A 13,360-nucleotide genomic window follows, 5' to 3' on the forward strand; every position below is an offset into this window, starting at 1 on the left:
ATTCAAGCTCCCAAACTCAAGGAAAGCAGATCTGCTAAGTCAGAATCCTAGTTACAAAAGAATGGGAATTTGCCACATGGAATGGGATGTCTGGTTTGATGTCTGTCAAAATCCTGAATCCCCAGATTCCCCCAGAGCTTTCGCATCTCACAAAGTGGCCTTCCCCTTCTTTCTTGGGATGATAAGGGTAGAGATTTCACCCCCATAAATTAACATGTGCCCCTTAACTACCATCTACCTCTGCCTCCCCTCCAGATCCCTGGGCCAATAACTAAAGTTTTATCACAATATAACCTATCTGGGACATACTAGAGTTGATAAAGGAAGAAAGAGACTTTACCCCAAAGGAGCCACAAGACCAGTATTTGTATTAGCCAGGAGAATACATGTAGAATTAAATTCTGAGGGTGTTTGATTAAAAGGGCTGGAACCTAGGAAAAGGGAGAGCTTACTGATTTGCAGGCACTCTCCTGAGATACAGGATTTAACATGTGGCAAGAATCCCAGAAGATGGTACAAACTCATTGCTAGGATGGTTCCTAGAAACATGGACAAATTAATGGCTGATACTAATATGACTGAAATGCCAGGAATGCTGTGGCAAATGGCAGAAGAGGGGATTGCGAGGCTCAGAGAACTGGGCAGTCTGGTATATAGACACATGTAAAAGCCAGAAAATCCATAAGATGAACATATTCAACAGGAAGGCCCAGAAAACACACCATTTCCCAAAGCCATAAGGAATATGCCAATGAGAAGACATCAACATTACTAAAAATTTCAGTGGTGGTTCTCCCCTGAAGGTCAGGAGTGACAGAAGAAAAGGATGATATATAACCAGCCTGACTGATAGCAATAAGGATGCTAAGACCAGGTGAGAATGCTTAACCATCAGAAGCCAGATGGACACAATTATCATAAGAGTGGCAAAAGTGGGGTGTGTGTGGCTAACCCACAAAATGTTTTTGAGATAATTAATGGAATCTTGCATCCCTAGAGGCAAAACGGAGAGCTAACAAAGCTACTACTCAATATTTACTATCAAAAGAAACCAAAGATGAATGACCACAAAGTTGAGTGTAGCTGCCCCAATGAAGTCACAATCTCTTGCTCAGCTTCCGAACCTGAGTTAATTTTTAGACCCAGAACCCATAAACTGAAGAAGAGGCCTAGTTCCCAGAAGAAAGAACCTTATAACACCATGACAAGAATACAGGGTAATAATCCCCCTAATCTTTATCCACAGGGAACTACAGCCCTTTACCCAAGTAACTATGCACTGGAGAAGGACTATTCAAATGTCTGAGAACTAATGAGCACACAGTTGACACGGATACCTGGAGACTTGAAGCATCAAAACACTGTTCCCCTCTCCCTGTTAGAGTAGAGGCATACAGGAGCCAGTAATAAATGGAGCCCCAGCCAAGTTCTGGCTCATAATAGGTCCACTGTGACCACAGACCCACCTGGTGGTGATTCCTCAGACCCTAGATGTGTAATCAGAAAAGACAGACTTGGTAAGTGCCACAAGACCCATATCAAATCCTCAGCCTGTGAGTAAAGAGCTCTCATTGTGGAGAAGACCGAGAGGAAGAATTTGAAGCTGCTCTACCCTAAACCTGCCAAGAAGGCAAAAAAAAAAAAAAAAACCAACATAGCATTGATGGAGAAAGAGGGGGAGGTTGATGGGCATTGAAGGAGAAAGAGGGGGAGGTCGATGGGCAGAAATTAGTGTCCATGTAAGTATCTAAACAGCACGCAGGGGTAATCCCAACTAAGTTATCCATGGCTATTGGTGGGTCCATGTTGCAGTATAACCTCTGTACTATGTCCTCTCCTCCAAAGAGGTTTATCCCAATGGGTACTCCTTTTTTTTTAATTTTTTTAAGAAAGAGTCTTGCTCTGTTGCCCAGGCTGGAGTGCGGGGTGGTGTGATCTTGGCTAACTGCAACCTCCGCCTCCCAGGTTCAGGCAATTCTCGTCTCAGCCTCTGAGTAGCTGGGATTACAGGCATACGCCACCATGCCTGGCTAATGTTTTTGTATTTTTTAGTAAAGACAGGGTTTCGCCATGCTGGCCAGGCTGGTCTCCAAATCCTGGCCTCAAGTGATCTGCTTGCCTCAACCTTCCAAAGTGCTGGGATTACAGGCGTGAGCCACAGTGCCTGGCCCAAGGGTACTCCTTAATAAACTCTATCTCAGAGTCTGATGTCTAGGTAACCTGTAACAATCATTTCCCACTTTGAATTTAAGTTATGTTTCTTTTTAAAATAATCTTGGGTTTATCTTCACTACAACTTCCCAATTTAATTGGGTAGTGTTAGGTTTCACATCTAGATCATTTTCCTGAAACAATGTTATGACAGAAAGTATTTTTTTAGTCTTTGGCATTTTTCTCTGGAAGTACAACCCCTGATTCATAGGTGCTATCTACATTTAAAATTATTGTTTACACTTGTCAATCCCTGTTTCCTTACAAAGAACTTAGGTAACTCCTCAATTCCACATTAAAAAAAAAAAACAGTTTTCTTCATTCTGGATTGATATAAAATATTCAAAATTTGCTCATATCTCATTTTTTCCCAAAACTTTTCATTGATTCCCAATAATAAAAACTCCTTCTCCCCTTATTTCATCAGCATTTAAGTGCACCTAACTTGTTAGCAGCGTCTGTTTGTCAAAGTTGTCTTATTTAGATAGACTTTATTCCAGACTGCATTTCCTTTCCTCTTATACAGCCTTATAGTATTATCTATACAATCTCTTGATTAATGTTGCTACTGAGGAAGTTGGATAATTTCAAAACCTTACATGAGCGTTTCACAAGATAAGGCACTTTAAGTATGAAAAACTATTAGAAATTAACTGTATTATGTGATCTCAAACAAACTGCAGAGTTTCTCAACTATTTCTATAAATAAGTATAGTTTAATGAAATAGGTCAAATAATTACAATAAATAAATCAAGCATGTGGTTCTAAAATGTAGTCCATACTAATTGGCAAATGTACCCAGCATTAAAACCTTGAGTAATGAGAGGTTCAATGCATTCTAAATGTTGTGCAAGCTGATGAAAGCACTTTCTGCTGTTGGATAAAACTTCTTAAAAATAAACATTATAATAAAAAGAAACCAGAAGTGCATCTCTAGTTAGAGTTAATTCTAGTGATGACTTTATTTCTAAGAAAAACCAAGGCAACATATGTGTTTTTAAATAGTATGTGGTTTCTGTGGCTACACAGTAACCAAGGGATGACTGTCAGTGTGATAAAATTCTCTTAGAATATATTACTAAATTATGGTGGGAGTCTCTTTTCTGAAAAAAAATGGAAAAATTTACAATAGCATCTGGCCCACAATCAAATGCTAACTTAAAAAGATACAGGTTGAGCATCTCTAATCCAAAAATCCAAAATCCAAAATGCTCCAAAATCTGAAACATTTTGAGCGCTGATATGATGCCACCAGTTACCCTGAACACATTATTTTTTTCATTGCATTAATGGTATATTATGTTTTATACTGTTAAGGATTTATGCATGATAAGTGCAAAAAATGATTGCTTATTGCTAGCATATAAAATTCAGAATCAGGGATAATGGTGATGCCAAACAACCATACATTGTCCACATGGGTAGCTGAGACAGTGACATCTTTGCCTCTGATGGTTCGATGTACATAAACTTTGTTTTACACACAAAATTATTTAAACTTTTGCATAAAATTGCCTTTAGGCTATGTGTATATGATTTATATGAAACATAAATAAATTTCTTGTGTAGATATGGGTACCATCTCATTATATATATATGCAAATATTTCAAAATCTGCATAAACACTAATGGTCTCAGGTGATTTGGATAAGAGACTCTCAACCTACATAGCACTGCATTTTAATCAAATATTATAGATTTAATCAGAGATGCATGGATCATGATGGAATGCCCTGTCCTTGCTCCATTCTGGACCCCTGTGGACTGTACCAACTCATGCTCAATCCCCACCTCTTTTTCTGCTTTTCCTTTGTGGCTGGTGGTTGACCATAAGAGAGTCAAATACCAGCCACAAAGATGACTGAAGATCAGATTTTATCATCAACCAGAAAGTACAGATTGTCAATAAATGTAAAAAGGTTTGCAGGTAATTTAGTCACTGGTCACTGCCTCCTTTACCATAATCATGCATTTCAACAGCCACAGGTTCTAAAGGTTCTTGTAAAAAAAAAAGTATATTCAGGGACAGCAACAGAAATAATCTTTTCTGGATAGACACATGATATTATCATTTGTCCATTAACAGTTATGAGGAAATAGATAGGATATATGCATTTTTCATTCAAATTACTTCTAATTATTAAACCATATTGCATAAATCTTGGATTTTTTAATAGTCTGTTATGTTATTGTTACTGACTAAAATATAGGTTAAATAAAGATACATACTTGGAAGAAACTGCCTCCATGAATTCGTCCAAAAAATCATCATATTCAGAACCTCTTACTCTTCTCTGCCGTAGTCCAATGTAGAGTGGATCTTTAAGTAACTCCTATTAAAAAAAGTAACCATAAAAATAGAAATAACTATAACCAAATCATTTATTGAGCCTCAGTTTCTTCATCTGTATAAAAGGGATAAAAATAGAAATAAAATCTTACCATACTGATTCAGAATTAACCTACAGGGTAATTACTTAATGTTACATAGAATATACCTGTAGTATTTATACACCAAATAAGAAAAATAATTTCTGGTCAGGAGCAGTGGCTCACGCCTGTAATCTCAACACTTTGGGAGGCTGAGGCAGGCGGATCACGAGGTCAGGAGATCAAGACCATCCTGGGTAACAACAGTGAAACCCTGTCTCTACAAAAGAACAAAAATTAGCTGGGTGTGGTGGTGTGCATCTGTATTCCCAGCTATTTGGGAGCCTGAAGCAGAAGAATCACTTGAACCTGGGAGGTGGAGGTTGCAGTAAACCAAGATCGCACCACTGCACTCCAGCCTGGGCAACAGGAGACTCTGTTGCAATAAAAATAAATAAATAAATAAATAAGAAAGAAAAATAATTCCTAAATGTTAAAAACATTCTAGATTATTCTGAGGAAAAGAAAAACATAAAATATTTCATTTGTGTTAATTAGAAAAGTGCAATTCATATTTTACAGACAAAGGTAATCACACAGAGAAATAACATTTAGTTTTGAAATATTAGCTTAAGGAATGGAAAGATAGCAATTCCTTTCTTAATTTTCCACTTCCGAAAGCAAAATGATCAAACAATGGTTTTACTTTACCTTTACTACGATAGTTAACAGACTTTAAAATAAATTTTTTAGCCTTTACTAGTGTTTTCTTAAATTTCTTAACTTTACACAGTTTAAGTTGTTTCTTAAACTGATATATCTGAGAATGTTGCCCTGTGTAAATTTTGGTATATATAATATGTAATATCACTTTTATTAAATCAGTTTTGAAATTGAGATATAATTTAAATATAACATACCCATTCATAACAAAAGCTCTCAGTAAACTAGAAGCAGAAAGGAACTTCCTTAATGCAATAAAGGACATCTATGAAAATCCCACAGCTGATAGCATATTTAGCAGTGAAAGACTAAGTGCTGTTCACTTACCATAGGGAACAAGACAAGAATACTTACCTTCATCACTTCTACTCTACACTATACTGGAGACCCTAGCTATTACAATAAGGCAAGAAAAAGAAAGAAATATAGATTTAAAAAAAAGAAGCAAAACTTTTTTATTTGTACACATATAATTGTGTACATAGAAAATACTAAGAAATCTACCAAAAAAAATCCCAGTAGAAAAAAATACATGAATTTAACACAATCACAGTTTATAAAGTAAATATACACAAATCAATTGTATCTCTATACACTTGCAATGGACAGTTAAAAATGAAATAAAATATACAACTCCATTTATAATACCAGCCCAAAATGCAAAATTCATAGGGACATATTTAAGAAAATATGTGTAAGACCTGCACACTGGAAACTACAAAATATTGCTGAAAGAAACTCAAAAAGACTTAAATTGGGAATAACCTGCAAAAAAAAAAAAAAAAAAAAAAAAGACCAAAGTGACACCTTCAGTAACCTAGAATAGAGAAAATTGAAATAATGAATTTGTGAATCTGGCTAATGAGATTTCCTGGCAGAATGCTGACTTGGCTTCTTGTGGCTATATAATAAAGTCTAAAACAGAGAAGAGCTAGAAAAGAAAATGTTCAGTTTGTGAGCAAAATTGAAGGAATATAGAGGACACAGGACTTGCTGGTAAAAGATGTGCAGAGCAAAATAAGGTCTTCAAACATCAAATTAAGTGTATGGTTTTAATAACTTTTTAAGAAATCTCTGAATGATTTAAAGTGAAGACTACTAGATCACCTTGACTAGACAAAAGGAACTGGTCTTCCATTTGTTTGTATCCTCTTTTATTTCCTTGAGCAGTGGTTTGTAGTTCTCCTTGAAGAGGTCCTTCACATCCCTTGTAAGTTGGATTCCTAGGTATTTTATTCTCTTTGAAGCAACTGTGAATGGGAGTTCACTCATGATTTGGCTCTCTGTTTGTCTGTTGTTGGTGTATAGGAATGTTTGTGATTTTTGCACATTGATTTTGTATCCTGAGACTTTGCTGAAGTTGCTTATCAGCTTAAGGAGATTTTGGGCTGAGACAATGGGGTTTTCTAGATATACAATCATGTCGTCTGCAAACAGGGACAATTTGACTTCCTCTTTTCCTAATTGAATACCCTTTATTTCCTTCTCCTGCCTAATTGCCCTTGTTCATGGGTAGGAAGAATCAATATCGTGAAAATGGCCATACTGCCCAAGGTAATTTACAGATTCAGTGCCATCCCCATCAAGCTACCAATGCCTTTCTTCACACAATTGGAAAAAACTACTTTAAAGTTCATATGGAACCAAAAAAGAGCCTGCACCGCCAAGTCAATCCTAAGCCAAAAGAACAAAGCTGGAGGCATCACACTACCTGACTTCAAACTATACTACGAGGCTACAGTACCCAAAAAAGCATGGTACTGGTACCAAAACAGAGATATAGATCAACGGAACAGAACAGAGCCCTCAGAAATAACGCCACATATCTACAACTATCTGATCTTTGACAAACCTGAGAAAAACAAGAAATGGGGAAAGGATTCCCTATTTAATAAACGGTGCTGGGAAAACTGGCTAGCCATATGTAGAAAGCTGAAACTGGATCCCTTCCTTACACCTTATACAAAAATCAATTCAAGATGGATTAAAGATTTAAACATTAGACCTAAAACCATAAAAACCCTAGAAGAAAACCTAGGCATTACCATTCAGGACATAGGCATGGGCAAGGACTTCATGTCTAAAACACCAAAAGCAATGGCAACAAAAGACAAAATTGACAAATGGGATCTAATTAAACTAAAGAGCTTCTGCACAGCAAAAGAAACTACCATCAGAGTGAACAGGCAACCTACAAACTGGGAGAAAATTTTTGCAACCTACTCATCTGACAAAGGGCTAATATCCAGAATCTACAATGAACTCAAACAAATTTACAAGAAAAAAACAAACAACCCCATCAAAAAGTGGGTGAAGGACATGAACAGACACTTCTCAAAAGAAGACATTTATGCAGCCAAAAAACACATGAAAAAATGCTCATCATCACTGGCCATCAGAGAAATGCAAATCAAAACCACAATGAGATACCATCTCACACCAGTTAGAATGGCAATCATTCAAAAGTCAGGAAACAACAGGTGCTGGAGAGGATGTGGAGAAATAGGAACACTTTTACACTGTTGGTGGGACTGTAAACTAGTTCAACCATTGTGGAAGTCAGTGTGGCGATTCCTCAGGGATCTAGAACTAGAAATACCATTTGACCCAGCAATCCCATTACTGGGTATATACCCAAATGACTATAAATCATGCTGCTATAAAGACACATGCACACGTATGTTTATTGCGGCATTATTCACAATAGCAAAGACTTGGAACCAACCCAGATGTCCAACAATGATAGACTGGATTAAGAAAATGTGGCACATATACACCATGGAATACTATGCAGCCATAAAAAATGATGAGTTCATGTCCTTTGTAGGGACATGGATGAAATTGGAAATCATCATTCCCAGTAAACTATTGCAAGAACAAAAAACCAAATACCGCATGTTCTCACTCATAGGTGGGAACCGAACAATGAGAACACATGGACACAGGAAGGGGAACATCACACTCTGGGGACTGTTGTGGGGTCGGGGGAGGGGGGAGGGATAGCATTGGGAGATATACCTAATGCTAGATGACGAGTTAGTGGGTGCAGCGCACCAGCATGGCACATGTATATGTATGTAACTAACCTGCACAATGTGCACATGTACCCTAAAACTTAAAGTATAATAATAAAAAAATAAAATAAAATAAAAATAAAAATAAAAAATAAAAAAATAGAAAAAAAAAGAAAAAGGAACTGGTCCCACAGCACTCTGACATGCCAGCCAACATAGGAAGGAGGCCTATTTTGAAAGAATTGTGAATGGAGCCTCTGTCAAATTGAGTAGAGTATAATCTGATACAGAGAAGGCCTAAAGAGTTTTTAAGGGTATGGCACTATCTTGGATTATTAAGACAGAGACACTTCAAATGAAAATAATTCTCTGGGTCCCCAATTTTCTGTAGTCAGGAAGCAGACTGAGAAAGTTATTCAGCTGCTAATACAGATCATTTCTTATGAAAGAGGAAGGATATCTCAGAGGACAGAGCCAAGAACCCAGAAGGCAAAACCAAAAGCCCAAAAAAGAACAATGAACTACAGAACCACCCTGAGGAAACTGAATGGGCCCTATTCAAAGAATATTCCCTTCTCTTCCCCATGTAGGTGGCCTGGCAACATGTGCCCAGTTAGATTTCAGAATTGCTATGTACCATTTAGAGCCATATGATTCCTACTCCTCCAGCTATGAATGAGAATGTTGATGGTGGTTATTCTGTCCCTGCCTCACCGTTGTATGTTTGATATGTGGGAACACAGAAATGAGTTCCACCAAGGAGCAAAACCCAAGGAACCTCATTTGCATCTAGACCAGATTTAGATGACAATATCTTGAACTTTGGACCTGTTGCTATTAGTGGGATGAAACTTTTGAAATCCTAGGATGGTGATAAGCATATTTTGTATGTGGAATGTGACCAATTTCTGAAGAATGAGAACTGATGTGGAGAAAGGTCCAGCTGTGCCAGGCATCCTAGCCTTCCTAGCCATTCCAGTCCAAACTGCCAGCCAACAGAATCATAAACATTAATAAAACAGTAATTGTTTTAAGCCACTGAGAGGGTGATGTTAAGAAGGTTAAACCTTCAGATGTTAAGAATAATCTGAAGAGGAGTTTACTTACAGGCAATAGAAATTATAGCCCAGTTCTTCACACTTGTTGTCCTGTTGTAATTAGTAATGGCACCCTCTGTCGTTGTGAAATTGTCTTGGTTTGGCCAATATACCTTACTTATAATGTATTGCATAAGAAGAGTTAAGGATTTCCAGCTAGCTGAAAGTTAACAAGTTATATCATATAAATATATTTCAGATGAAATGTAAAATCTGAAACCAAGTGCCGCTGTAAAGTGCAGCTGTTCCTTAAGGCATAAAAACTTTAAACAATTACTGGCAGGCTTCTGAGCAGCTGAAGTTGAAGTGCCAATGTGCTACTAATGGCTGCCAGAATTAAAATACTTTCTCCATGTCTAGAATATATTTAGACTTCTAAAATGTGAATTAGAAAAATTACACAATTGAGAAAAAAAGTTACGTTTCCCCTTCTCTTTTCTCCCTCCTTTCCCATGTTAATAATTAAAGTATATACCATAAAGAAGTCTGACTACAATGTAGTCGATTACAAAGATTTATGAACAAGATAGAGATTTTGAAGTAAATCAGAAAGTTAAAAAATTACCGATTCCCAGGTAAGACGACCAAATAGGAACAGCTCTGGTCTGCAGCTCCCAGCAAGACCAATGCAGAAGGTGGGTGATTTCTGCATTTCCAATTGAGGTACCCTGTTCATCTCATTGGGATGGGTTAGACAGTGGGTACAGCCCACAGAGGGCAAGGAGAAGCAGGGTGGGGCGTCACTGCACCCAGGAAGCGCAGGGGGTTAGGGAACTCCCTCCCCTAGCCAAGGGAAGCTGTGAGGGACCCTGCCCTGAGCGACTATGCACTCTGGCTCAGATACAACACTTTTCCACATGGTCTTCACAACCCACAGACCAGGAGATTCCCTTGGGTGCTTACACCACAACAGCCCTGGGTTTCAAGCACAAAACTGGGTGGTCATTTGGGCAGACACCGAGCTAGCTGCAGGAGTTTTTTTCCATACCCCAGTGGCACCTAGAATGCCAGCGAGACAGAACCATTCACACCCCTGAAAAGGGGGCTGAAGCCAAGGAGCCAAGTGGTCTTGCTCAGCAGATTCCAACCCTATGGAGCCCAGCAAGCTAAGATCCACTGGCTTGAAATTCTTGCTGCCAGCACAGCAGTCAGACCTGGGACACTCGAGCTTGGTGTGGGGAGGGATGTCCATCATTACTGAGGCTCGAGTAGGCAGTTTTCCCCTCACAGTGTAAATAAAGCCACTGGGAAGTTTGGACTGGGTGAAGCCCACCACAGCACCACAAAGCCACTGTAGCCAAACTGCCTCTCTAGATTCCTCCTCTCTGGGCAGGGCATCTCTGAAAGAAAAGCAGCAGCCCCAGTCAGGGGCTTATAGATTAAACTCCTATCTCCCTGGGACAGAACACCTGAGGCAAAGGGCAGCTGTGCACACAGCTTCAGCAGACTTAAACATTCCAGCCTGACAGCTCTGAAGAGAGCAGCAGATCTCCCAGCACAGCATTTGAGCTCTGCTAAGAAACAGACTGCCTCCTCAAGTGGGTCCCTGACTCTTGTGCCTCCTGACGGAGAGACACCTCCCAGCAAGGGTCAACAGACACCTCATACAGGAGAGCTCTGGCTGGCATCTGGCAGGTGCCCCTCTTGGGGGAAGCTGCAAGAGGAAGGAACAGGCAGCAATCTTTGCTGTTCTGCAGCCTCCGCTGGTGACACTAAGGTAAACAGGGACTGGAGTGGACCTCCAGCAAACTCCAGCAGACCTGCAGAAGAGGGCACAGACTCTTAGAAGGAAAACTAACAAACAGAAAGGAAGAGCATGAACATCAACAAAAAGGACAACCATGCAAAAACCCCACGCGAAGGTCACCAACAGGGAAGACCAAAGGTAGATAAATCCATGAAGATCAGCAAAAACCAGCACAAAAAGGCTGAAAATTCCAAAAACCAGAATAACTCTTCTCCTCCAAAGGATCACAACTCCTCACCAGCAAGGGAATAAAACTGGATGGAGAATGAGTTTGACTAATTGACAAAAGTAGGCTTCAGAAGGTGGGTAATAACAAACTTCTCTGAGCTAAAGGAGCATGTTCTAACTCAATGCAAGGAAGCTAAGAACCTTGATAAAAGGTTAGAGGAATTGCTAACTAGAATAACCAGATTAGAGAAGAACATAAATGACCTGATGGACCTGAAAAACACAGCACAAGAACTTCATGAAGCATACACAAGTATCAATAGCTGAATCAATCAAGTAGAAGAGAGGATATCTGAGATTGAAGATCAACTTAATGAAACAAAGTGTGAAGACAAGATTAGAGAAAAAATAATGAAAAGGAAAGAAGAAAACTTCCAAGAAATATGGGACTATGTGAAAAGGCCAAACTGACGTTTGGTTGGTGTACCTGAAAGTGATGGGGAGAATGGAACCAAGTTGGAAAACACTCTTCAGGATATTATCCAAGAGAACTTCCCCAAACTCACAAGACAGGCCAACACTCAAATTCAGGAAATACAGAGAACACCACAAAGATACTCCTCGACAAAAGCAACCCCAAGATGCATAATCGTCAGATCCACCATCGTTGAAATGAAGAAAAAAATTTAAGGGCAGTGAGAGAGAAGGGTTGGGTTATCCACAAAGGGAAGCCCATCAGACTAACAGTGGATCTCTCTGCAGAAATTCTGCAAGCCCGAAGAGAGTGGGGACCAACATTCAACATTCTTAAAGAAAAGAATTTTCAACCCAGAATTTCATATACAGCCAAGATAAGCTTCATAAGTGAAGGAGAAATAAAATCATTTACAGACAAGCAAATGCTGAGGGATTTTGTCACCACCAGACCTGCCTTACAAGAGCTCCTGAAGGAAGCACTGAATATGGAAAGGAAAAACAGGGACAGGCACTACAAAAACAAACCAAAATGTAAAGACCATGGACATTATGAGGAAACTGTATCAACTAATGGGCAAAATAACCAGCTAGCATTATAATGACAGGAGGAAATTCAAACAACAATATTAACCTTAAATGTAAATGGGCTAAATGCCCCAGTTTGCCAGACACAGACTGGCAAACAGGATAAAGAGTCAATACCCATCAGTGTGCTGTATTCAGGAGACTTATCTCACGTGCAAAGACACACATAGGCTCAAAATAAAGGGATGGAGGAAGATTTACCAAGCAAATGGGAAGCAAAACAAAAACAAACAAACAAACAAAAAACAAACAAAAAAAACCCCAGAGGTTGCAATTCTGGTCTCTGATAAAACAGAGTTTAAACAAATAAAGATCAAAAGAGACAAAGAAGGCTATTACATAATGGTAAAGGGATCAATTCAACAAGAAGAACTAAGTATCCTAAATACATATGCACCAATACAGGAGCACCCAGGTTCATAAAGCAAGTTCATAGAGACCTACAAAAAGACCTAGACTCCCACAAAATAATAGTGGAAGACTTTAACACCCCACTGGCAATATTAGACAGATCAACAAGACAGAAAATTAACACAGATATTCAGGACTTGAACTCAGCTTTGGACCAAGCATACCTAATAGACATCTACAGAACTCTCCATCCCAAATCAACAGAGTATACATTCTTCTTAGCACCACACAGCACTTATTCTAAAATTGACCCCACAATTAGAGGGAAAACACTCTTCAGCACATGCAAAAGAAAAGAAATCATAACAAACACACTCTCAAACCACAGTGCAATCAAATTAGAACTCAAGATTAATAAACTCACTCAAAACTGCACAACTACGTGGAAACTGAACAACCTGCTCCTGAACGACTACTGGGTAAGTAATGAAATTAAGGCAGAAATAAATAAGTTATTTGAAACCAAGGAGAACAAAGACACAATGTGCCAGAATCTCTGGGACACAGCTAAAGCAGTATTTAGAGGGAAATTTATAGCACTAAATGCCCACAGGAG

The 13,360-nt window shown here is 38.8% G+C and overlaps 1 protein-coding gene across 2 annotated transcripts in view; it reads right to left on the reverse strand.

The window, feature by feature from the left end:
• Positions 1-13,360, reverse strand: part of ME1 (malic enzyme 1) — a 214,394-nt gene that overhangs the window by 98,807 nt on the left and 102,227 nt on the right. For both annotated transcript variants that reach the window (XM_518610.8, XM_063813239.1), the window contains exon 6: positions 4,442-4,545. In XM_518610.8, the coding sequence (XP_518610.3) occupies positions 4,442-4,545 (104 nt within the window). The remainder of the gene's footprint in view (positions 1-4,441; positions 4,546-13,360) is intronic.

This window comes from Pan troglodytes, chromosome 5, assembly GCF_028858775.2.
Source record: "Pan troglodytes isolate AG18354 chromosome 5, NHGRI_mPanTro3-v2.0_pri, whole genome shotgun sequence".
Taxonomy (NCBI): domain Eukaryota; kingdom Metazoa; phylum Chordata; class Mammalia; order Primates; family Hominidae; genus Pan; species Pan troglodytes.